Genomic DNA, 23,031 nt, shown 5'->3' on the forward strand with positions numbered 1-23,031 from the left:
TCAGCGGCGGGGATGGGGACAGGGATGGGGACAGCGCAGGGGACGGGGAGGGGGGGGTGGCGACAGAGGTGGCGCGGGGAGGGGACAGCGGGCTGAGGAGATGGGGACAGAGGGGACATGGCAGGGGACACAGGGAGGGGACACAGGGAGGGGACAGGGATGTCGGGAGGGGACAGAGGGGACATGGCAGGGGACACAGGGAGGGGACACGGCCAGGATGGGACAGGGATGTGGGATGGGGACAGAGGGGACATGGCAGGGGACACAGGGAGGGGACACAGGGAGGGGACAGGGATGTGGGATGGGGACAGAGGGGACATGGCAGGGGACACAGGGAGGGGACAGGGATATGGGATGGGGACATGAGGGGACATGGAGGGGGAGGGTCTAGAGACGCGGCGACACGAAGCGGGGGTTGGCACAGAGCCAGGACGCTGCAGGCATGGAGGAGTTGGGGACATCACGACGACATGCGACACGCAGGGTGGGGACGCGGGGTGAGGGAGGTTGGCACGGGAGCGAACAGGTGGTAGGGCGAGTCCAGGGGTGCGGAGAGCGCACACCGGGGGGGGGTCATGGAGGTCACAGGACACTCGGGGGACAGCGGGGATTTGGGGACACGTGTGGCCAGCGCGGATCTGGCGACACGCGCGGGTTTGGGGACACCCGCGGGGACAGCAGGGTGGCGCGGAACGCGCCCGCCACGGAACGTCTCCGCTCTTGCCCGGCGGGTCCGGAGGGGTCGCATTCCGGCGCGGCCCCGCCCTCTCCTCTCAGCCAATGGGCGGCGCGCGTTGCCCGCGGCCAAGATGGCGGCGGCGCCCCCCGTGAGGGCGCTCCGGGCGGCGCCGGCCGCGATGGCGGCGGGCGCGGGCCCGTAGCGGCCATGGGCAACCGCGGCGGCCGCGCCCCGCGCCGGCCACAGCCCCGCGCCAACCCCGGCAGCTTCGATGAGCTGCACCGCCTCTGCAAAGGTGACACCGCGGGGCCGGGAGGGGACAGCGCGGGTGACGGCCGTGTCCCCTGAGGGGCTGGCCCGGGGGTCTCAGTGCTGGCCCCAAAAAGGGGCTGCGGGTGTCACGGGGGAGGTGACAGCCGTGTCGCCGCGTTGGGGGGTGACAGCTGTGTCCCGGGGGGCTCTGCGTGTGCCAAGGGGGGTGACAGCTGTGTCCCTGGGGGGTGACAGCCGTGTCCCTGGGGGGTGACAGCCGTGTCCCCAGGCGGGTGACATCCCTGTCTGGGGGGTGACAGCCGTGTCCCCGGGGGTCTCTGGGTGTCCCTGGGGGTGACAGCCGTGTCCCCGGGGGTCTCTGGGTGTCCCCGGGGGTCTCTGGGTGTCCCTGGGGGTGACAGCCGTGTCCCCGGGGGTCTCTGGGTGTCCCCGGGGGTCTCTGGGTGTCTCTGGGGGTGACAGCCGTGTCCCCGGGGGTCTCTGGGTGTCCCTGGGGGGTGACAGCCGTGTCCCCGGGGGTCTCTGGGTGTCCCCGGGGGTCTCTGGGTGTCCCTGGGGGGTGACAGCCGTGTCCCCGGGGGTCTCTGGGTGTCCCCGGGGGTCTCTGGGTGTCCCCGGGGGTCTCTGGGTGTCCCTGGGGGGTGACAGCCGTGTCCCCGGGGGTCTCTGGGTGTCCCCGGGGGTCTCTGGGTGTCTCTGGGGGTGACAGCCGTGCCCCCGGGGGTCTCTGGGTGTCCCTGGGGGTGACAGCCGTGCCCCCGGGGGTCTCTGGGTGTCCCTGGGGGGTGACAGCCGTGCCCCCGGGGGTCTCTGGGTGTCCCTGGGGGTGACAGCCGTGTCCCCGGGGGTCTCTGGGTGTCCCCGGGGGTCTCTGGGTGTCTCTGGGGGTGACAGCCGTGCCCCCGGGGGTCTCTGGGTGTCCCTGGGGGTGACAGCCGTGCCCCCGGGGGTCTCTGGGTGTCCCTGGGGGGTGACAGCCGTGCCCCCGGGGGTCTCTGGGTGTCCCTGGGGGTGACAGCCGTGCCCCCGGGGGTCTCTGGGTGTCCCTGGGGGGTGACAGCCGTGCCCCCGGGGGTCTCTGGGTGTCCCTGGGGGTGACAGCCGTGTCCCCGGGGGTCTCTGGGTGTCCCCGGGGGTCTCTGGGTGTCCCTGGGGGTGACAGCCGTGTCCCCGGGGGTCTCTGGGTGTCCCCGGGGGTCTCTGGGTGTCCCTGGGGGTGACAGCCGTGTCCCCGGGGGTCTCTGGGTGTCCCCGGGGGTCTCTGGGTGTCCCTGGGGGTGACAGCCGTGCCCCCGGGGGTCTCTGGGTGTCCCTGGGGGGTGACAGCCGTGTCCCCGGGGGTCTCTGGGTGTCCCCGGGGGTCTCTGGGTGTCCCTGGGGGGTGACAGCCGTGTCCCCGGGGGTCTCTGGGTGTCCCTGGGGGGTGACAGCCGTGCCCCCGGGGGTCTCTGGGTGTCCCTGGGGGTGACAGCCGTGTCCCCGGGGGTCTCTGGGTGTCCCCGGGGGTCTCTGGGTGTCTCTGGGGGTGACAGCCGTGTCCCCACAGAGGTGTTCCCGCCGCAGATGGAGGGGGTGAAGCTGATCGTCACCAAGACCCTGAGCAGCCACTTCCAGGTCGGGGAGGGGACACCTGGGGACACCTCGGTGGGGGGGGGAGGGTGGCCGTGTGTCCCCCCACCCCGCGGTGTCCCCTGTGACCCCGGTGTCCCCGCAGGTGACACACACGGTGCACATGAGCACCCTGGGCCCCTCGGGCTATCGCTTCAACGCCACCTTCGTGGGGGACCGCCAGCTGGGGCCCACCGAGGTGACACCGCCGCGGGGGGGGGTGGCCTCGGGGTGGCGGCAGGGGGGTTGTCACCCCCTCGGGGACGTCGTGGTCACCCCGAGGAGCCCAGGGCCGTGGGGGCGTTGTGGTCATCGGTGACCCCGGGTGGCCTCGGGGTGGTTGGTGGCCTCAGGGTGGCCCTGGGGGGTCGGTGGTGGCCTCAGGGTGGCCTCAGGGTGCTTGGGGGGTCTTGGGGTGAGGGGTGGTCCCAGGTGGCCCTGGGGTCGTTGGTGGCCTTGGGGTCATTGGTGGTCCCAAGTGACCTCAGGGTCATTGGTGGCCTTGGGGTCTTTGGTGGCCCCGGGGTGAGGGGTGGTCCCGGGTGACCCTGGGATTGTTGGGGACCTCAGAATCACCTTGGGGTGGTGGGTGGCCCCAGGGTGGCCAGTGGCTTTGGGGTCAGTGGTGGCCCCAGGGTGGTCAGTGGCTTTGGGGTCAGTGGTGGCCCCAGGGTGGTCAGTGGCTTTGGGGTCAGTGGTGACCCCAGGGTGGTCAGTGACCTTGGGGTCAGTGGTGACCCCAGGATGGTCAGTGGCCTTGGGGTCAGTGGTGGCCCCAGGGTGGTCAGTGACCTTGGGGTCAGTGGTGACCCCAGGGTGGTCAGTGACCTTGGGGTCAGTGGTGGCCCCAGGGTGGCCAGTGGCCTTGGGGTCAGTGGTGACCCCAGGATGGTCAGTGACCTTGGGGTCAGTGGTGGCCCCAGGGTGGCCAGTGGCCTTGGGGTCAGTGGTGGCCACTGGGGTCATCGGTGTCCTTGGTGTCACCACCGCCCTGGGGCTCACTGGTGACCTCCCCGGGCCGGGGACACTGGGGTGTCGCGGCCACCCGGAGCCGGGGACGCGCGGTGGTGGCCGTGCCCTGTCCCCACGGCGGGCTGTCCCCAGGCGTTCCCCACGCTGCTCGGGGACATGGACAGCGCCGGCAGCCTCAACGCCCAGGCCCTGCACCTGCTGGGGGAGCGCCTCCGCGCCAAGGCCGTCTTCCAGGTGAGCCCCGGGTCACCTGTGTGTCACCTGTGTCACCTGTGTGTCACCTGTGTGTCACCTGTGTCATCTGTGTGTCACCTGTGTGTGTGACCTGTGTGTCACTTGTGTGTGTGACCTGTGTGTCACCTGCTGGGGCAGCGCCTCCGCGCCAAGGCTGTCTTCCAGGAGAGCCTGGGTCACCTGTGTGTGTGTCACCTGCGTGTCCCCCGCGTGTCCCCGCGTGTCCCCCCGTGTCAGGTGTCCCGTGTCCCCGCAGACGCACCAGGCGCGCTTTGTGACGTGGCAGTTTGACGGCGAGTACCGCGGGGACGACTGCACGGCCACGCTCACGCTGGGCAACCCCGACCTGCTGGGCGGCTCCGGTGAGAGCCCCGGGGACAGGGACGTCCCCTCGGGGCCGGGGGTGACCCTGGGGACAGGGACGTCCCCTCGGGGGTGGTGGTGACCCTTGGGGACACTACAGTGACTTTGGTGGCCCCGGTGGCCACGGTAGCCCTGCTGAGGCCGCAGTGTCCCCGCAGTGATTGTGGTGACACTGTGGGGACACCGCGGTGACACCGCTGTCCCCGCAGTGATCGTGGTGGCACTGTGGGGACACCGCGGTGACGCCGCTGTCCCCGCAGTGATCGTGGTGACACTGTGGGGACACCGCGGTGACACCGCTGTCCCCACAGTGATCGTGGTGGCACTGTGGGGACACCGTGGTGACACTGCTGTCCCCGCAGTGATCGTGGTGGCCCATTTCCTGCAGAGCGTCACGGCCCGGCTGGTGCTGGGCGGGGAGCTGGTGTACCACCGGCGCCCCGGGGAGGAGGGGGCCATCCTCACCCTGGCCGGGAAATACTCAGGTGGGGACACCTGGGGACACCCGGGGGGCAGCCGGGGACACCCTGGGGTCACCTGGGGACACTTGGGGATGTCTGGGGGGCACCTGGGGACACCTGGGGACACACCTGGAGACACCCTGGGGACACTGGGACAGAGGGTGGGGACACCTGGGGGACCCCTGGGGACACCTGGGGACACTGGGACAGGGGATGGGGACACCTGGGGACACTGGGACAGGGGGTGGGGACACCTGGGGACACCCTGGGACACCTGGGGACACCCTGGGACACCTGGTGACACCTGGGGATACCTGGAGACATCCTGGGGACACACCTGGAGAGACCTGGGCACACTGGGACGGGGGATGGGGACACCTGGGCACACTGGGACAGGGGGTGGGGGACACCTGGGGACACCCTGGGACACCTGGCGACACCTGGGGATGCCTGGAGACATCCTGGGGACACCTGGGGACACCCAGGGGACACCTGGGCACGCCGCTCCCTCTCCGTTGCAGCCCCGAACTGGGTGTCCACGCTCAACCTGGGCTCCGGGGGGGCCCACGCCAGCTACTACCACCGGGCCAACGAGCAGGTGCGTGTGTCCCCTCCGTCCCCTCCGTCCCCGCCGTCCCCGCCGTCCCCGTGACCGCCGCGTCCCCTCGGCCAGGTGCAGGTGGGCGTGGAGCTGGAGGCCAACACGCGCCTGCAGGAGACCACCTTCGCCTTCGGCTACCAGCTCAACCTGCCGCGGGCCAACGCCGTCTTCAGAGGTGGGGCCGGGCTGCCGGCGGCCTCGTGTCACCCCGCTGTCACCTGCCGCCGGCGGCGCTCAGCTGTCCCCGCTGTCCCCCGGCAGGGCTCCTGGACAGCAACTGGAGCGTGGGGGGCGTCCTGGAGAAGAAGTTGCCCCCGCTGCCCGTGACGCTGGCCCTGGGGGCTTTCCTTAACCACTGGAGGAGCCGCTTCCATTGCGGCTTCAGCGTCACCGTGGGCTGAGGGACAGCGGGGACAGCGGGGACAGCCAGCCACCGTCCTGCTCAGGGAGCCGTCGGGCCGTGCAGGTGCCGCAGGGACCCGTGGGGACAGCGGGGACACCGGGCTGGGGACAGCGAGTGACAGCGCCGCGGGTGGCGGCCGCGAGGGGGACCGGGTGTCCCCGGTGTCACCCGCGGGGTGTGGTCACTGCCCGGGGGACCGGGTGTCCCCGTTGTTGTCCGCGGTGTCACCCCCGGGGTGTGGTCACTGCCATGGGTCCGGGCGTCCCCGTTGTCCCCAACACCAGGGCGGCCGTGCCTCAAGTTTCCCCTCGGTGCCACACCCGGATAAATAAAGGAGCTTTACTCTGTGCCCGCCGGGAGCCGGGGGACCAGGTGACATTTGGGCACACGGGCCTGGCGGCGCGGCGGGGAGGTGACGCGGGTGTCGCCAGGCTCAGCTGATGATCTCGGAGAGCAGCGGCGTCATGGCCGACAGGTCGTGGATGTGCAGGATCTGCCGCGTGTTCTCCGCCTTCAGCGTCTGCAGCTCCGTCAGCAGCAGCAGCAGCTTGGCGTACAGGAACCTCGGGGACGGGAGGGGACCGTGAGCCGGGGACCGCCACCCCCGCCCCGTGTCGCTGTCACCGTCACCGACCTGTCCTCGCGGCGCGGGTGCTGGTGCTCGATGTAGCTCTGCAGCGTCACCGCCACCTTCTCCTGGAACTGGTCGATGACATCGCGCTGGGCGATGCCCGCGTGGTCTGGGGAGGGGACACTCGGGCTCAGCCGGGGGCCCTTGGGGACAGCGGGGTGTCCCCGGGGGCGCGGCGCTGACCTGGCGAGAAGAGCAGCATGGCCTGCAGCAGCGCGTACTCGGCCTCGTGCAGCCGCAGCCGCCGCAGGCTCTCGTGGAACTTGAGCAGCGGCTCCAGGTAGATCTGCTGGAAGCCGGCTGGGAGGGGGGATACCCCCCGAAACACGGGGGTTAGCCCCCCGAAAATCCGAGTTTGGGGTCACTGAGTGTCCTGTCACCACCGTGTCACCACCCCCAGAGTGTCACCTCCAGGGATCCCCCCGAAACACGGGGGTTAACCCCCCGAAAATCCGAGTTTGGGGTCGGTGGGTGTCCCGTCACCACCCCTGGAGTGTCACCTCCAGGGATCCCCCCGAAACACGGGGGTTAGCCCCCCGAAAATCCGAGTTTGGGGTCGGTGGGTGTCCTGTCACCACCCCCAGACTGTCACCTCCAGGGATCCCCCCGAAACACCGCGGTTAACCCCCCGAAAATCCGAGTTTGGGGTCACCGGGTGTCTTGTCACCATCCCTGGAGTGTCACCTCCAGGGATCCCCCCGAAACACGGGGGTTAGCCCCCCGAAAATCCGAGTTTGGGGTCGGTGGTTGTCCTGTCACCACCCCCAGACTGTCACCTCCAGGGATCCCCCCAAAACACCGCCGTTAGCCCCCCGAAAATCCGAGTTTGGGGTCGGTGGTTGTCCTGTCACCACCCCTAGACTGTCACCTCCAGGGATCCCCCCGAAACACCGCGGTTAGCCCCCCGAAAATCCGAGTTTGGGGTCACTGAGTGTCCTGTCACCACCGTGTCACCACCAGCCCGGGAGTGCCACCTCCAGGAATGGCCCCTCCAAACCTCCCTGAGCCCCTTCCCCGACCTTTTCCCTTTTCCTGGAGGGATTTTTCCCAGGTTTCCCCCCGGCACGGCCGGAGGCTCTGTCCCCGTGTCCTGTCCCCGTTCCCTGGGCTCAGACCCCGCATCCCCCCCGGATCCCCCTTTTCTCCGGGATGAGCGTTCCCATCTCCCCCGGGAATCCTCCAGACCCTTCCCTGGGCGCCCTCCGGCCCCTCCGGCCCGTCCCCAGCCCGAGTGACCACAACTGGACACAGCCCTCCAGGTGTGGCCCGCTGCTGTGGCCGCGCTGTCCCCAACCCCGCCCAGGTGCCACCCTGGGCACAGCGGGGCGCACCTGGGACACAGCTGAACGTGCCTGGGCACACCTGGGGCACACCTGGGGCACACCTGAGCACCCCTGGGCACACCGGGGCACACCCTGGGCACGCCTTAACACACCTGGGGCGCACCTGCGGACACCTGGGGCACACCTGGGGCACAGCTGAACATGCCTGGGCACACCTGGAGCACACCTGGGGCACAGGTGGGGCACATCTGGAGAACACCTGGGGCACACCTGAGCACCCTGGGCACACCTGAGTACACCTGGGGCACACCTGAACACACCTGGGCACACCGGGGCACATCTGGGCACACCTGGCGCACACCTGAGCACACCTGGGAACATCTGGGGCACACCTAAGTACACCTGGGCACACCTGAGCACACCTGGGACACAGCTGAACATGCCTGAGCACACCTGGGGCACACCTGGGCACACCTGGCTCGTGCCCAGCCGCTGTCCCTTGGTGTCCAACTCCTCTGTCCCCACCCCTGTGACAACTCTTTGTCCTGTCCCCCTCCTCCCCTTGCGTTGTCCCCGCGGATCCCGCCTGCCCGGAGCCCCTCCCGCCCCACAGCCGTGTCCCCAGGTGTCCCCAGGTGTCCCCAGGTGTCCCCGCGGTACCCAGGGCCCCGTCGCGGATGGTGTAGCAGCGCTGGCCGCACTCCCAGGCCTTGGTGGCGGGGTTGAAGACGGTGTTGAAGCGGATCTGGCAGATCCCCAGCGTGGCCCCTTTGAGCAGCGAGATCTGCGCCTCCAGCGGCAGGCTCCTGCCCGGGGAGGGGACACGGCGACACCGTCGCGGCGACACCGTGGTGGCACCGGGCGGTGGCTCCGGGCCGCGTCCCCGCCCCGCGCACCTGAAGACCGGGATCTCCTTGGCGAATTTGATCACCTGCTGGATCATGAAGGTGCTCAGGTCGGCGAACTGCGGCAGCAGCGACGGCGCGTCCGGCGGCTCCTCCTCGCGCGGCGACAGCGACATCTCGGCGGCGACAGCGGAGCCCCGCGGGCTGGGCACCAACAGGCGCACGGCGGGCTGGGGACAGCCAGGCCTCAGCGCGGGGGACACGCGGGGACACGCGGGGCGGCGGTGGGGACAGGCTGGGGACACGCGGGGACAGGCGGGATGGCGGTGGGGACAGCTGGGACATCGTGGGGACAGTCTGGACATCTTTGGGGACAGTCTCGGTAGTCGTGGGGACAGTCAGGACATTTTTTGGGGACAGTTGGGGCATCGTGGGGACAGTCTGGACATCTTTGGTGACAATGGGGACGTCGTGGGGATAGTCTGGGTACACACGGGGACAGTCAGGACATCTTGGGGACAGTCCAGGTACCCGTGGGGACAGTCAGGACATCTTTGGGGACACTTGGGCCATCGTGGGGACAGCTGAAGCCTCTTTGGGGACAGACAGGGCACCCACAGGAACAACTGTGTCACTGTGGGGAGCGGCTGGGTCACTCCAGGGGACACTGGGGGCACCCGTGGGGACATCTGGGTCACCCCAGGGGACAGCCAGGACACCCACAGGGCCAGCTGGGCCACCCAGAGGGGACAGGAGTGTCCCCCGTTGGGGACAGGGGTGTCCCGTTGCGGACAGGGGTGTCCCCGCTCACCCAGTAACTGCTGAACTGGGAGAAGCTGGAGTCGAAGGTTCGCTGGTGGGCGGCGATGAGGAGCGCGATGAGCTCCTGCTGCTCGGCCGTCAGTCCCTGCTGTCCCCCGGCCTGTCCCTGCTGTCCCCGCTGTCCCCCGGGCTGTCCCCGCTGTCCCCGCAGCTCCCGCCGCCGCCGCAGCGCCTCCTCCGACATGATCACTGCCACCCCCGCGCGCCGCTGTCACCGCCGCCGCAGGCAGCGGGGACAGCGGGGACAGCGGGGACAGCGAGCTGTCCCCTCCCCGAGCGGGTCCCCGCTGTCCCCCTCCCTGCCACCTCTGTGCCCTGTCCCCTCCCCTGCCACCCCACCCAGCCGCTTCTCTCTGTGCCTTGTCCCCTCCAGGTCCCCTTTATCCCACCCAGGTGCTCCCCCGTGTCCTCACCCCTGTCCCCGCTGTCCCCGTGCCACGTCCCCGCACCCCCAGGTGTCCCCACCCCTGTCCCCGCTGTCCCCGTGTCACGTCCCCGCACCCCCAGGTGTCCCCGCCATGTCCCCCTTGTCCCCTCCAGGTCCCCTTTATGCCACCCAGGTGTCCCCGCGGGTGTCCCCAGTGTCACTCACTGTCCTTCCTCATGCCCACGTCCAGGCACTTCTGGAGGCGACAGGCCTGGCACTGTCGCCGCTTGGCCTTGGTGACAGGGCAGCGCCGCGCCAGGGGACACGTGAACCGGACCCCTTTGATGATGGAGCGCCTGCGGGGACACGGCCACTGTCACCGCGTGTCCCCGGGGCCGGGGCGGGGCTCGAGCGCGGGGTGGCAGCGGCTGTCCCGTCTTGTCACACCCCGTCACCGCCCCTGGGACCAGCCTGTGCCACCCCTGCCCATCCCACCCTGTCCCCTTGTCCCATCCCAGCCCGTCCTGTCCTGTCCCATCCTGTCACCGCATCCCACTTTGTCCCCTCACTCTGTCCCTTGTCCCGTCCTGTTTTATCCCTCCCTGTCCCATCCCACCCTGTCCCCTTGTCCCATCCCATATTGTCCCTGTCCCATCCCACCCTGCCCTGTCCCCTTCTCCCATCCCGTCCTTTCCCGTCCTGTTTGTCCCATGCCACCCTGTCCCTTTGTCCCATCCTGTCCCATTCCACCCCATTTTGTCCCTGTCCCCTTGTCCCATCCCACCCTGTCCCTTTGGCCCATCCCATCCCTCGGTCCCCTTGTCCCATCCTGTCCTTTCCCATCTTCTTTGTCCCATCCAGCCCCTGTCCCACCCTGTCCCCTTGGCCCACTCCACTCTGTCCCATTCCCATCTTGTCCTTTCCCATCCTGCCTTGTCCCTTGTCCCCAGTCCCACCACCCCCACTTTGTCCCCAACCTCTCCCCACCTTGTCCCTTGTCCCATCCCACACTCTCCCCTCGCCCCATCCCATCGTGTCCCCTTGTCCCGTCTTGTCCTTTCCCATCCTTTGTCCCGTCCTGCCTTGTCCCCTTGTCCCTTGTCCCATCCAGTCCCTTTCCCATCCTGTCCCATCCCACATTTCCCCTTGTCCCATCCCATCCCATCGTGTCCCCGGCTGTCCCCGGCTGTCCCCGCGGTGTCCCTCGGCTGTCCCCGGCTGTCCCCGCGGTGTCCCCGCACCTGAAGAAGCCCTTGCAGCCCTCGCAGCTCATGACGTGGAAGTGGTACCCGCTGGCCCTGTCCCCGCACACGGCGCACACTTTGTCCCCGTCGGGCTCTGTGTCCCCAGGGGGGTCCCGGGGGCTGGCCAGGGACACGGCTGGGGACACACGGGGACAGCGGGGGGTGACACGCAGCCGCCACCGGCTCCTCCTGTCCCCTCGAGGCCGCGGTGTCCCCTGCCTGTCACCCACGTGAACCTGCCTGCCACCGCGGTGTCCCTCCACCCGCGGTGCTGTCACCCGTGTGTCCCTGTCGGTCCCCTGCGGTCCCCGTGTGTCCCCTCCAGTCCCTGAGTGTCCCCTCTGGTCCCTGAGTGTCCCCATGTGTCCTCTGCATCCCCCGAGTGTCCCCTCCGGTCCCCGAGTGTCCCCGCTGGTCCCTGAGTGTCCCCTCTGCTCCCTGCGTGTCCCCTCCAGTCCCTGAGTGTCCCCTCCAGTCCCTGAGTGTCCCCGCTGGTCCCTGCATGTCCCCTCCTGTCGCCGTGTGTCCCCTGCATTCCCAGAGTGTCCCCGCTGCTCCCCGTGTGTCCCCTCCTGTCCCCTCCGGTCCCCGCGTGTCCCCGCCGGTGGCGGTACCTGAGCCGGTGTCCCCCGGTGCGGTCGGTGACGGGGGATTGTCCCCACGCGGTGAGGGGACACCGGGTCCCCGAGCGTCCTCGCCGGTCCCTGCGTGTCCTCTGCGGTGTCCGGGTGTCCCCTCCATTCCCCGCGTGTCCCCGCCGGTCCCCGAGCGTCCCCTGCGGTCCCCGCGTGTCCCCGCCGGTCCCCGAGTGTCCCCGCCGGTGGCAGCAAGGGCCCCGTGGAGTTTGAACCTTGAACTTGAGCGAGGCGGGGACAGCGCGGGGCGGAGGGGACAGGTGACACCTGGCGGGGGGACAGGACACAGACAGCGCGGGAGGGGACAGGGAGGGGACAGGGGAGCACAAGGATGGCAGCTGTGGGGGACACAGGGACACGGGGACAGCCGGGGGACAGCCAGACACCGAGGGGACACCACATGGTGACAGGCACGGAGGCGACAGCCAGGATGTCACAGCTGCGCGCTGAGGGTGGCACTGGGAGCAGCAGAACTCAGAGGGGACACGGTGGTGGCCGTCCTGTCACCGCTGTCCCCACAGGAAGGTCCCTGTCACCAGCACTGGCGGTGTCCCCATCGCGGGGACCTGTGCGCTGTCCCCAGGTGTCACCGCCACCGGGAGGGTGGCACCAGGGGGGCTCACGGTCACCCCGGTGCCCTCACAGTCCTCGAGCTCCCCTGTGTCCCCTCGTGTCCCCTCGTGTCCCCTCCATGTCCCCTGTGCCCCCTGTGTCCCCCAATCCCCCAATGTCCCCATGTCCCCCAATGTCCCCCAATTCTCCCGTGTCCCCCCAATGTCCCCCAGTGTCCCCAATGTCCCCAGTGTCCCCCCAATGTCCCCCAATGTCCCCAATGTCCCCCAATGTGTCCCCCAATGTCCCCAGTGTCCCCCAATGTGTCCCCCAGTGTCCCCTAATGTGTCCCCTAATGTGTCCCCCAGTGTCCCCTAATGTGTCCCCTAATGTGTCCCCTAATGTGTCCCCCAATGTCCCCAATGTCCCCAGTGTCCCCAATGTCCCCCCGGGTCCGTCACGCCCGGAGCGAGGAGAAAAATCCCACGCTAGTGGGCGTGTCCATCATAGACCCGCCCCACTTCCCATTGGCTGCGCTCGGCTGTCACTCACACCCCGCCCCTATAAAAGCGGCGGCGGCGGCGCCGGTCCGGCACTCGGGGAGCGGCGGCGGCGGGCGGGATGAGCGAGGTGGGGACACCGGGGACACCGGGGGGCTCGGAGGGACACGGGGACACTCTGGGGACTCTGGAGCACAGCTGTCACCTCCCCTTTCCCCCTGGAGCCACCCCAGCCCTCCTGAGCCCCACTCTGGCTGGAGCTTGGGGGGACCCTGGGGACAATGCGGGGACACTGGGGGGACCCTGGGCACAGCGGAGCCCCTGTGTCACCCCCCCCGGGTCCCCTCTGTCCGCAGCGCAGCCCCCATGGTCCCCCCTCGGCGGCGGAGGCCCCCGGTGGGCAGCAGCAAGGTGAGGACCCCCGGCTCAGGTGGGGCGCGGGTCCCCTGTCCCCTCTGTCCCCTCTGTCCCCTCCTGTCCCCGGAGACCCCAGGGTGGGTGTCCCTGTCCTTGCAGGGGGGGGTGACACCCGGGTGGATTTGGGGACCCGCTCTGTCCCTCCCCTGTCCCCGGGGAGGTGTCGGGGTGTCCCCCCCCAGGGGACTTCCGGGGGTGGGGGGTGAGGGGGAACCCGGGGGGGTGGCAGGGTGTCCCCTGGGTGTCCCCGGGATGACTCTGGGGGTGCCAGGCTGTCCCTTGTCCCCCGGGGGGATGGCAGGATGTGCCCCTGAGTGTCCCCTGGGTGTGCCAGGCTGTCCCTTGTCCCCCCGGGCCGGTGGCAGAGTGTCCCCTGGGTGTCCCCGGGATGACTCTGGGTGTGCCAGGCTGTCCCTTGTCCCCCCGGGGAGATGCCAGGCTGTCCCTTGTCCCCCGGGGGGATGGCAGGGTGTCCCCGCGGTGACTCTGGGGGCCGCCAGGCTGTCCCCAAGGACGTCCCTGCCCCGTCCCCCCTCCAGCCAAGGCCGGTGACCCCAAGAAGGAGGAGGAGGAGGAGGAGGAGGAGGAGGAGATCGACATCGACCTGAGCGCGCCCGAGACCGAGCGGGCGGCTCTCGCCATCCAGGGGAAATTCCGCGAATTCCAGAGGCGCAAGAAGGAGCCGGGGCCCTGAGGGGGGGGGCCCGGGACCCCCCAAACCCTCGTGGGGACCCCCAAACCTTCGCGGGCCCTCCCCTGCCCCGAGGCGGGACCCCGAGTGACACCGGGGGGTGTGGAGGGGACACAGCCGGGTGTCCCCGCAGGGGAGGTGACCCTCGTGGGAGTGGGCGGCTGGAGCCCCCCCGTCTTCCTGGGGACCCCCAATTTCCCGGGAATCCCCCATTTCCCTGTCCTGTGATGGCGCTGGGAACACGCCGGGGGGCGGGAGCGGGGGGGGGGACACGGCGGTGTCCCCAAGCGAGGGGAGCCCCAGGGTGGGGGACAGGTCCCTCTGCAGCCCCCACCCCAGGAAATCGGGGCTCCCCACCCTCGTGTCACTGTCACTGCCCCCTCCTCATCCTCCTGTCACTGTCACCGTCCCCCTGCCCACCCTCGTGTCACTGTCACTGTCCCCTCCTGTCACTGTCACTGTCCCCACCCCCCCCGGAGAGGTTTTTTACCCTTTGTGCCGAGAATAAAGTGTGAGGAAGAGGAGGGTGGTCTGCGGGGTCGGGGGGACTCGGGGACCCCCATGTCCCCCTTCTCCGGTGGGGGGGAGGGGTGGATGGACCCCCCCCTTAAATCCCGGGGGGGGTTGGGAACCACTCCAGCCCCCCCCTCCCCCCACAAGATTTCTCTTGGGGGTTTTTTGGGGGGAATTGAAGGATTTCCAGGGAAATTGACAAGAATTTCTCATCCGTTTCAGCGGCTCGGGCGCCCCAAAAGTGCTCGGAGGGTTCCCAGCAGGGTTTTGGGGGGGTTGGCTGCTGGATTTGGGGGGTTGGCAGCTGGATTTTGGGGGATTCGCAGCTGGATTTTGGGGGGGGGGTTGGCAGCTGGATTTGGGGGGTTGGCAGCTGGATTTTGGGGGATTCGCAGCTGGATTTTGGGGGGGGTTGTAATAGGGTTTGGAGAGGGGGCGGGGGGGTTCAGGAGGGTTTGGAGGGTCTGCGCTGGGATTTTGGGGAGCTCGTGGCCAGATTTTGGGGGGGTTTTCAGCCGGGTTTTGGGGGGTTCGCAGAAAGATTTTGGGGGGTTCGCAGTCAGATTTTTCAGGGGGTTCGCCGCCGGATTTGGGGGGGATTTGCAGTTGGGTTTTGGGGGTTTGCAGTCAGATTTTTGGGGGGATTTGCAGTCGGATTTTGGGAGGATTTGCAGTCGGGTTTTGGGGGGTTCGCAGCCGGATTTTGGGGGGTTCGCAGCTGGATTTGGGGGGGATTTGCAGTTGGGTTTTGGGGGGATTTGCAGTTGGGTTTTGGGGGGTTCGCAGTCAGATTTGGGGGGGATTTGCAGTTGGGTTTTGGGGGGATTTGCAGTTGGGTTTTGGGGGGTTCGCAGCCGGATTTTGGGGGGATTTGCAGTCGGATTTTGGGGGGATTTGCAGTCGGGTTTTGGGGGGTTCGCAGCCGGATTTTGGGGGGTTCGCAGCTGGATTTGGGGGGGATTTGCAGTAGGGTTTTGGGGGGATTTGCAGTCGGGTTTTGGGGGGTTCGCAGTCAGATTTTGGGGGGTTCGCAGCTGGATTTGGGGGGGATTTGCCGTCGGGTTTTGGGGGGATTTGCAGTCGGGTTTTGGGGGGTTCGCAGCAAGGTTTGGGGGGGCGGTTCTGGGGGTTCTCAGGGCCCGGGAATGCCGCGATCCGGTGCAGAAATAGCTCCTCGGAAAGAAAAACACGGCCCGGGGCAGGGCCCAGGGGACACGGCGGGGTCGGGCGGCGCAGACTTATTAGGGAAAGGACCGAGATCCCGGGGGGACACCGGGGGGGCACCGGGGGGGCACCGGGGGCCGCTCCAGCCCCGATTTCCCTGCGGGACCCGCGATTCCCGCTTTGCTCCGGGCCCCCAAACCCCCCCCAGGGGCTGGGGTCTTTGTGTCCCCCCCCCCCCCCCCAGTGACAGGAGGTGACAGCCACCCACCCCCGTGGGGACAACGCCCACCCCCCGAGCCTCTGGTAATTACAGCCAGCTTTAATTAGCGGCTGGTGGCAGGGAGGGGGACACAGCACCCCCCCGGCTGAGGGGGGACTCTGGGGTGCCGCCAGGGTCACCCTCCAAGTGTCACCTGCCCTCCCCCGAGGGTGACAGCGATGTCCCCACGGCCGTGCGATGAGTTTGTGGGGGCTCAGAGACCCCCGGAGCGGGGACGGTGACAGCGACAGTGACAGGGAGGGGACACGGCGCTCCCGGACGTGTCAGTTTTATTAATGGCACCACGGGGACAGGGAGGGGACAAGGGACAGGGTGAAAAAAACGTGTCAAGGGCGGGGAGAGGGGGGGAGTGGCACGGGCGGCCCCCCCAGCCCGGCCACAGCCTCGCCCCCTCCCACGGGGCTCCGGCCGGTTTTTTTTTGGGGGGGGGTCCCGGGGGTTACGGGGTGCGGGGGTTAATGGGGGCGGACAGGAGGGGACAAAGGGGACGAAGGGGCGGGGGTCACCCCGCGACGTCATTTGGGGTCGGTCGCGGGGAGAGACGAGAAAACGGCCAGAAAAGGAGCAAAAAATTTGGGGAGGGGGGCAAAGAAAAAAAAAAAAACAAACCACCCTCCCCCCGGGTTCGGGGAGGGGACACGCGGAGGTGACACGGTCCCGCGGGGGACACCCCGGGGAGGAGGAGGTGGGGGACACCGACCCCCAGATCCGCTGGGTTGGCTTTGGAAAGGAGAAAAATTCCCTCGGGGCTGGGCAGGGAGCGACCGAGGCTCGGGGATTGCGGGACACCCGCACTTGTCCCCAGCGCTGTCCCCAAGGCCGGCAGGGGACCCGAGGCGAGGACCACACCCCGCTCCTCGCCGGGTCCCGAGCCGGGACGGGCCGCGCCGGGGATATTTTTGGTTTTTTTTTTTGGGGGGGGGGGATTATTTTGGGGGTGTTAGATCAGGAGCCCCCCGAGTCGGGTTTGATGATGCCGAGCAGGGCGCTGCGGAGGCTGCCCCGGCTGGGCGAGCGGGCGGCGGGCGGGGGGGGCCCGGCCTGGGGCTCCCCCCCCGCGCCCCGCAGCTCCATCTCGATGGTCATGATGACTCTGCCCGGCCCCGGCGGTCCCTCCCTGCCCTCTAACCGCTATTTCTTGTCCTTGCGGGACTCCCCCGCGCCGCCTTTGCCTTTCCTGCCGCCGCGGCCGTGGTCCAGCATGGCGTAGAGCACGGGGGCCTGCAGTGGGGGGGGACAGCGGGGGGGAGGGGGGGGCCTTCACCGCCCGGCCGCCCCCGGCGACAGCGGGGACAGCGGCGGGGACAGCCCCCCGCCCCTCGGGGCGCTCACCTGCCGGCCGCGCTTGGAGCCGTCCTTGCCCGAGCGCTGCAGCTTCCCCTTCTCCATGGCGCTGGGAGGTGCGGGGGGGGGTGGGTTTTTTTTGGGGGAAAAAGGAGTTTCGGGAGGGTGGGATTGGCAGCCGCGGGGGTCGCGGGGGTCCGGGGGAGGGGGTCGCGGCTCACCTGAGGCGCCGCTGCAGCGCGGCCTGGCGCCGCTGCCAGCAGTAGCGGGTGGCGTAGGCCAGGGCCACCAGCGCGGCCACCAGGAGCAGGACACCGCCGATGACAGAGCCCAGCACGACGCCGTAACGGGGGGGGACTGCGGGGACACGGCGACACGGTCACACCCGGGAGTGGGGGACACGGGGACACCCGGGAGTGCGGGGACACGGGGACACGGGGACACCCAGGAGTGCGGGGACACGGGGACAGTGTCACACCCGGGAGTGCGGGGACACGGGGACACGGTCACACCCGGGAGTGCGGGGACACGGGGACACCCGGGAGTGCGGGGACACGGGGACAGTGTCACACCCGGGAGTGCGGGGACACGGGGACACGGGGACACCCAGGAGTGCGGGGACACGGGGACAGTGTCACACCCGGGAGTGCGGGGACACGGGGACACGGGGACACCCGGGAGTGCGGGGACACGGGGACACGGGGACACCCAGGAGTGCGGGGACACGGGGACAGTGTCACACCCGGGAGTGCGGGGACACGGGGACACGGCGACACGGTCACACCCGGGAGTGCGGGGACACGGGGACACCCGGGACTGTGGGGACACGGGGACACCCGGGAGTGCGGGGGCACGGGGACAGTGTCGTCACCGAGAGTGGGGAGGGGACAGGGGGACAGGGTAACTGTGTGACCCCCGGGAACGCAGAGGGGACAGGGGGACAGTGTCCGCACCGGGAGTGGGGAGGGGACAGGGGGACAGTGTCACACCCCGGGAATGAGGGGACAGGGGGACAGTGTCACCACAGGGAGTGTGGGGACAGTGTCACCCCCCAGCAGTGGATGGGGACTGCGGGGACAGTGGGTCAGTGTCACCTCTGGCAGTGCGGGGACAGTGGCACCGTGTCACCCCCCAGAAGTGGAGATCAGGGACGTGACACCAACCCCATGTCCCCGTCCCCAGCGGTGACTGGGCAGGTGACACCAGCCCCTTGTTACTCACACCACCATCGGTGACCGGACGGGTGACACGAGCTGTCCCCGCCCCCAGTGGTGACCGGGCAGGTGACACCAGCCCATGTCCCCACTCCCATCAATAACCGGGCAGGTGACACGAGCTGTCCTCGCCCCCAGCGGTGACCAGGTAGGTGACACCAGCCCCATGTCCCTGTCCCCATCAGTGACCGGGCAGGTGACACCAGCCCCATGTCCCCGTCCCCGTCAGTGACCGGGCAGGTGACACCAGCCCCATGTCCCCGTCCCCATCAGTGACCGGGCAGGTGGCACCAGTCCCATGTCCCCGTCCCCATCAGTGACCGGGCAGGTGACACCAGCCCCATGTCCCCGTCCCCATCAGTGACCGGGCAGGTGACACCAGCCCCATGTCCCCGTCCCCATCAGTGACCGGACAGGTGACACCAGCCCCATGTCCCCGTCCCCAACAGTGACCGGGCAGGTGGCACCAGCCCCATGTCCCCGTCCCCATCAGTGACCGGGCAGGTGACACCAGCCCCATGTCCCCGTCCCCATCAGTGACCGGGCAGGTGACACCAGCCCCATGTCCCCGTCCCCAACAGTGACCGGGCAGGTGGCACCAGCCCCATGTCCCCGTCCCCATCAGTGACCGGGCAGGTGACACCAGCCCCATGTCCCCGTCCCCATCAGTGACCGGACAGGTGACACCAGCCCCGTGTCCCCGTCCCCATCAGTGACCGGACAGGTGACACCAGCCCCGTGTCCCCGTCCCCATCAGTGACCGGACAGGTGACACCAGCCCCATGTCCCCGTCCCCGTCAGTGACCGGGCAGGTGGCACCAGTCCCATGTCCCCGTCCCCATCAGTGACCGGACAGGTGACACCAGCCCCGCTGACCTTTCTCCAGCACGTAGAGCGTGACCTGCGAGGACTTGCCCACGATGTCGGGCGGGTTCTTGACGTCGCAGGTGAAGGTGCCGTTGTCGCCGGGCTCCAGGCTGTGGATGACGATGGAGCCGTCGCGCCGCCGCGGGTTCCCCGCCCACTCCATCCGCTCCTTGAACGTCCCCACGTCGTCGATGTAGGGCTGGCCCTTGGCGAAGTGGAAGATCTGGCGACAGTGACAGCGGCAGCGGCAGTGACACAGTGACAGTGACACAGTGACAGTGACACAGTGACAGCGGCAGCGGCAGTGACACAGTGACACAGTGACAGTGACACAGTGACACAGTGACAGCGGCAGCGGCAGTGACACAGTGACACAGTGACAGCGACACAGTGACACAGTGACAGCGGCAGTGACAGTGGCACAGTGACAGCGACAGTGACAGTGACACAGTGACACAGTGACAGCGGCAGTGACAGTGGCACAGTAACACAGTGACACAGTGACACAGTGACACAGTGACAGTGGCAGTGACAGGGACAGTGACACAGTGACACAGTGACACAGTGACAGCGAAAGTGATAGTGACAGTGACATAGTGATAGTGACAGTGATAGTGACAGTGACAGCGAAAGTGATAGCGACAGTGACACAGTGACAGTGATAGCGACAGTGATAGTGGCAGGAACAGTGACAGTGACACAGTGACAGTGACAGCGACAGTGAGAGTGACAGCGACAGTGGCAGTGGCAGTGACAGTGAGAGGGAGGTCACCGCGGCCCCCGGCTGGCCCTCGGACCAGGCAGGGTGACAGCCAGCCGCGGGGCTGGGCGGGGACAGAGGGGACAGAGGGGACAGTGGCCATGGCGGGTGCTGGGACTGTGCTGGAGGGGCTGGGGATGTCGCCGGGGTGTCACCCGCAGAGAGGGGACTGTCCTGATGGGCACTGGGACACTGATGGGCACTGGGACACTGTGGGGACACTGCGGGGACACTGTGGGGACACCCCGGTGCCACCACAGAGCAAAGAGACACTGCTGGGGCTGGCACTGGGCTCCGGGGAGCACTGGGGACACCTTGGGGACACTGTGGGGACACCCCAGTGCCACCACAGTGCCAGAAGACACCGTGTCACCCTCAGCGAAGGATCTGCTGGCACCGGGAGAGGGGACACTGGGGACGGGCTGGGGACACATTGGGGACACTGGGGACACCTCGGGGACACCCCAGTGCCAGAAGACACCGTGTCACCCTCAGCGAAGGATCTGCTGGCTCTGGGGGGGCTGTGGTGGGAACACCTCGGGGACAGCGGGGACACCCTGGGGACACCTCGGGGGCACCTTGGGGACACTGGGGACACCCTGGGGACACCTCGGGGACACCTTGGGGACACTCACGGAGATGCTGTCGCGCGAGCCCTCGGCCTGGAAGTGCCAGGTGATGGAGATGTCCTCCGAGATCCACTCGCTGGACCAGAAGCTGCAGGACAGGGTGACCCGCGAGCCCACCGTGCCATAGACCTCGCGCGCCGTGTACACGTGGATCGGCGACACCGGCGACACTGCCGGGGACACCGGGGACCCGTCAGCCCCGCCCCCGGCGGGGACAGCGCACGGTGGTGGCACCGGGCTGCCACCAAAAGCTGCCACTGGGGACACCGGGGGGACATCGGGGGGACACTGGGGGGATGCTGGGGGACACCGGGGGGACATCGGGGGATAGTGGGGGACACCGGGGGGACACTGGGGGGACAGTGGGGGACATCGGGGGACACCGGGGGGACATTGGGGGGACACAAGGGGGCTCGGGGGGCTCGAGGGGCGGGTCCGCAGTGGGGATCGAGGGGACAGCGGCGTTGTGGCACTGTCCCGATGTCCCCAGGGGTGACACGGAGTTGTGACACCGCCCCGATGTCCCCAGGGGTGGCTGGGAGGGGACAGTGTCCCAGTGCCCGGTGACACGGGCGGGGCTGGCAGCCAGCACCCACGGGGAGGTGACAATGGGACCCTCTGTGCGCCCCGGTGACATCAGGGCTGGGTGTGGCACCCACCCCCCACATCTGTCCCCAGGGAGGTGACAAGTGCCACAGCTCAGTGACACCGTCGGGGCTGGGTGTGGCACCTCCCCGTCTGTCCCCAGGTTGGTGACAGTGACCGGGACTGTCCTTGTAGCCACCCCGACCTGTCCCCAGGGAGGTGACAATGGCCGGGACTGTCCTCGCAGCCCCGCCCATCTGTCCCCAGTTTGGTGACAGCTCTGAGGGCCCCCTGTCCCCCCACCCCGTTTGTCCCCAGGTTGGTGACATCCCTGCCACACTCCTGACCCCCGTTTGTCCCCAGGTTGGTGACATCCCTGCCACACTCCTGACCCCCGTTTGTCCCCAGGGGGATGACATCCCTGTCACCCTCCTGACCCCCGTTTGTCCCCAGGTTGGTGACATTCCTGCCACCCCCCCGCCACCCCGTTTGTCCTCAAGTTGGTGACATCCCTGCCACCCCCCGCCACCCCATTTGTCCCCAGGTTGGTGACATCCCTGTCACCCTCCCGCCACCCCATTTGTCCCCAAGTTGGTGACATCCCTGTCACCCTCCCGCCACCCCATTTGTCCCCAGGTTGGTGACATCCCTGCCACCCCCCCGCCACCCCATTTGTCCCCAGGTTGGTGACATCCCTGTCACCCTCCCACCACCCCGTTTGTCCCCAGGTTGGTGACATCCCTGTCACCCTCCTGACCCCCTTTTGTCCCCAGGTTGGTGACATCCCTGTCACCCTCCCGCCGCCCCATCTGTCCCCAGGTTGGTGACATCCCTGCCACAGTCCTGACCCCCGTTTGTCCCCAGGGGGATGACATCCCTGTCACCCTCCTGACCCCCGTTTGTCCCCAGGTTGGTGACATTCCTGCCACCCTCCTGACCCCCGTTTGTCCCCAAGTTGGTGACATCCCTGCCACCCCTCCCGCCACCCCATTTGTCCCCAAGTTGGTGACATCCCTGTCACCCCCCCGCCACCCCGTTTGTCCCCAGGTTGGTGACATCCCTGCCACCCCCCCGCCACCCCGTTTGTCCCCAAGTTGGTGACATCCCTGTCACCCTCCCGCCACCCCATTTGTCCCCAAGTTGGTGACATCCCTGTCACCCTCCCGCCACCCCATTTGTCCCCAGGTTGGTGACATCCCTGCCACACTCCTGACCCCCGTTTGTCCCCAGGGGGATGACATCCCTGTCACCCTCCTGACCCCCGTTTGTCCCCAAGTTGGTGACATCCCTGCCACCCCCCCGCCACCCCGTTTGTCCCCAAGTTGGTGACATCCCTGCCACCCCCCCGCCACCCCGTTTGTCCCCAAGTTGGTGACATCCCTGCCACCCCCCCGCCACCCCGTTTGTCCCCAGGTTGGTGACATCCCTGCCACCCCTCCCGCCACCCCATTTGTCCCCAAGTTGGTGACATCCCTGCCACCCCCCCGCCACCCCGTTTGTCCCCAGGTTGGTGACATCCCTGCCACCCCCCCGCCACCCCGTTTGTCCCCAGGTTGGTGACATCCCTGCCACCCCCCCGCCACCCCATTTGTCCCCAAGTTGGTGACATCCCTGTCACCCTCCCGCCACCCCGTTTGTCCCCAAGTTGGTGACATCCCTGCCACCCCCCCGCCACCCCATCCGTCCCACGCCAGCGCCGGTGACAGTCCCCAAACCGCGCGTGGGTGACCTCCAACCCCACCGCCACCCCCCAACCCCCCCTCCCCCCGTGTCCCCCCCACCCCCCCCGCCACCCCACTTTGGGGACGTGTCCCCCTCTGTCCCCAAGCTCACCCATCGTCGCCACGAGCGCGGCCAGCAGCGGGAGGCGGCGGGTGGCCCTGGGCGACATGGTGGCGGTGACACCGAGGGGACACGGCGGCGACGTTTAAGGGTGGCCCGGCCGGCGCTGCACCCCCGGGCCCCGGCCAATGGGCGCGGACCGCGGGGGGGACTCAAAGGGGACATTTAGGGACGCGAGGGGGACGGGGACAGGGTGGCCTTTGTCCCCGCCGCATTCCCCGCGGGCCGCGGGGGCGGCCGACGAGGAATGTGACCCCCGGGGGGGGGACAGCGGGGACACGGGGGGGACACCGGGGGGACACTGGGGGGGAC

General features: G+C 68.7%; 4 protein-coding genes across 9 annotated transcripts; 2 read left to right on the forward strand and 2 right to left on the reverse strand.

The window, feature by feature from the left end:
- Positions 1–767: 767 nt before the first annotated feature.
- Positions 768–5,953, forward strand: LOC136305423 (mitochondrial import receptor subunit TOM40B-like). 2 transcript variants are annotated; one of them, XM_066208675.1, is made up of 9 exons: positions 768–974; positions 2,499–2,566; positions 2,667–2,759; positions 3,665–3,766; positions 4,023–4,128; positions 4,492–4,614; positions 5,112–5,188; positions 5,270–5,366; positions 5,453–5,953. In XM_066208675.1, the coding sequence occupies exons 1-9, from the start codon at positions 887–889 to the stop codon at positions 5,590–5,592; spliced, it is 894 nt and encodes a 297-aa protein (XP_066064772.1). In that variant the 5' UTR covers positions 768–886; the 3' UTR covers positions 5,593–5,953. The 2 variants fall into 2 exon arrangements, with proteins under 2 accessions (XP_066064772.1, XP_066064771.1); XM_066208674.1 differs by having other exon boundaries at positions 778–974; positions 5,264–5,366.
- LOC136305422 (nuclear receptor subfamily 1 group I member 3-like) lies at positions 5,891–11,579 on the reverse strand. Of its 4 annotated transcripts, none has more exons than XM_066208669.1 (9): positions 11,401–11,573; positions 10,784–10,922; positions 9,768–9,898; positions 9,165–9,364; positions 8,405–8,583; positions 8,169–8,314; positions 6,409–6,511; positions 6,229–6,334; positions 5,891–6,157 (listed from the first exon to the last, which is right to left on the reverse strand). In XM_066208669.1, the coding sequence occupies exons 1-9, from the start codon at positions 11,525–11,527 to the stop codon at positions 5,891–5,893; spliced, it is 1,398 nt and encodes a 465-aa protein (XP_066064766.1). In that variant the 5' UTR covers positions 11,528–11,573. The 4 variants fall into 4 exon arrangements, with proteins under 4 accessions (XP_066064766.1, XP_066064770.1, XP_066064769.1 ...); XM_066208673.1 differs by having other exon boundaries at positions 5,934–6,157; positions 6,409–6,525; positions 11,401–11,575; XM_066208672.1 differs by having other exon boundaries at positions 5,934–6,334; positions 11,401–11,579.
- Positions 11,580–12,540: 961 nt separating this feature from the next.
- Positions 12,541–14,105, forward strand: LOC136305417 (Purkinje cell protein 4-like protein 1). 2 transcript variants are annotated; one of them, XM_066208664.1, is made up of 3 exons: positions 12,541–12,603; positions 12,830–12,903; positions 13,391–14,105. In XM_066208664.1, exons 2-3 carry the CDS (start codon positions 12,840–12,842, stop codon positions 13,582–13,584), a joined length of 258 nt encoding a protein of 85 aa, XP_066064761.1. In that variant the 5' UTR covers positions 12,541–12,603; positions 12,830–12,839; the 3' UTR covers positions 13,585–14,105. The 2 variants fall into 2 exon arrangements, with proteins under 2 accessions (XP_066064761.1, XP_066064760.1); XM_066208663.1 differs by having other exon boundaries at positions 12,830–12,884.
- A 1,685-nt stretch (positions 14,106–15,790) lies between these two features.
- LOC136305424 (myelin protein P0-like) lies at positions 15,791–22,835 on the reverse strand. The gene is given in 6 exon segments (XM_066208676.1): positions 15,791–16,759; positions 16,871–16,931; positions 17,044–17,179; positions 18,913–19,126; positions 20,299–20,462; positions 22,711–22,835. Coding segments are annotated over 6 exon segments (909 nt in total). The 5' UTR covers positions 22,769–22,835; the 3' UTR covers positions 15,791–16,483.
- Between the last annotated feature and the right edge of the window lie 196 nt (positions 22,836–23,031).

The sequence above is a fragment of the Chamaea fasciata genome, unplaced genomic scaffold (assembly GCF_029207755.1).
Source record: "Chamaea fasciata isolate MVZ Bird 193981 ecotype frontalis unplaced genomic scaffold, bChaFas1.0.hap1 SCAF_402, whole genome shotgun sequence".
NCBI classification, from domain to species: Eukaryota; Metazoa; Chordata; class Aves; order Passeriformes; family Sylviidae; genus Chamaea; species Chamaea fasciata.

Excerpts from the sequence above, each read along its gene's own strand:
- LOC136305423 (XM_066208674.1), top strand. The coding sequence starts at position 887 with ATGGGCAACCGCGGCGGCCGCGCCCCGCGCCGGCCACAGCCCCGCGCC. Across the intron at positions 3,767-4,022 it reads GCGCCAAGGCCGTCTTCCAG|ACGCACCAGGCGCGCTTTGT; the intron begins GTGAGCCCCGGG and ends GTGTCCCCGCAG. Across the intron at positions 4,129-4,491 it reads CGACCTGCTGGGCGGCTCCG|TGATCGTGGTGGCCCATTTC; the intron begins GTGAGAGCCCCG and ends CTGTCCCCGCAG.
- LOC136305422 (XM_066208669.1), bottom strand. The coding sequence starts at position 11,527 with ATGGAGGGGACACCCGGACACCGCAGAGGACACGCAGGGACCGGCGAG. Across the intron at positions 6,512-8,168 it reads CATCCGCGACGGGGCCCTGG|ATCTACCTGGAGCCGCTGCT; the intron begins GTACCGCGGGGA and ends GGCTTCCAGCAG. Across the intron at positions 6,158-6,228 it reads CACCCGCGCCGCGAGGACAG|GTTCCTGTACGCCAAGCTGC; the intron begins GTCGGTGACGGT and ends CCCGTCCCCGAG.
- LOC136305417 (XM_066208664.1), top strand. The coding sequence starts at position 12,840 with ATGGTCCCCCCTCGGCGGCGGAGGCCCCCGGTGGGCAGCAGCAAGGTG. Across the intron at positions 12,904-13,390 it reads GGTGAGGACCCCCGGCTCAG|GCTGTCCCCAAGGACGTCCC; the intron begins GTGGGGCGCGGG and ends GGGGGCCGCCAG.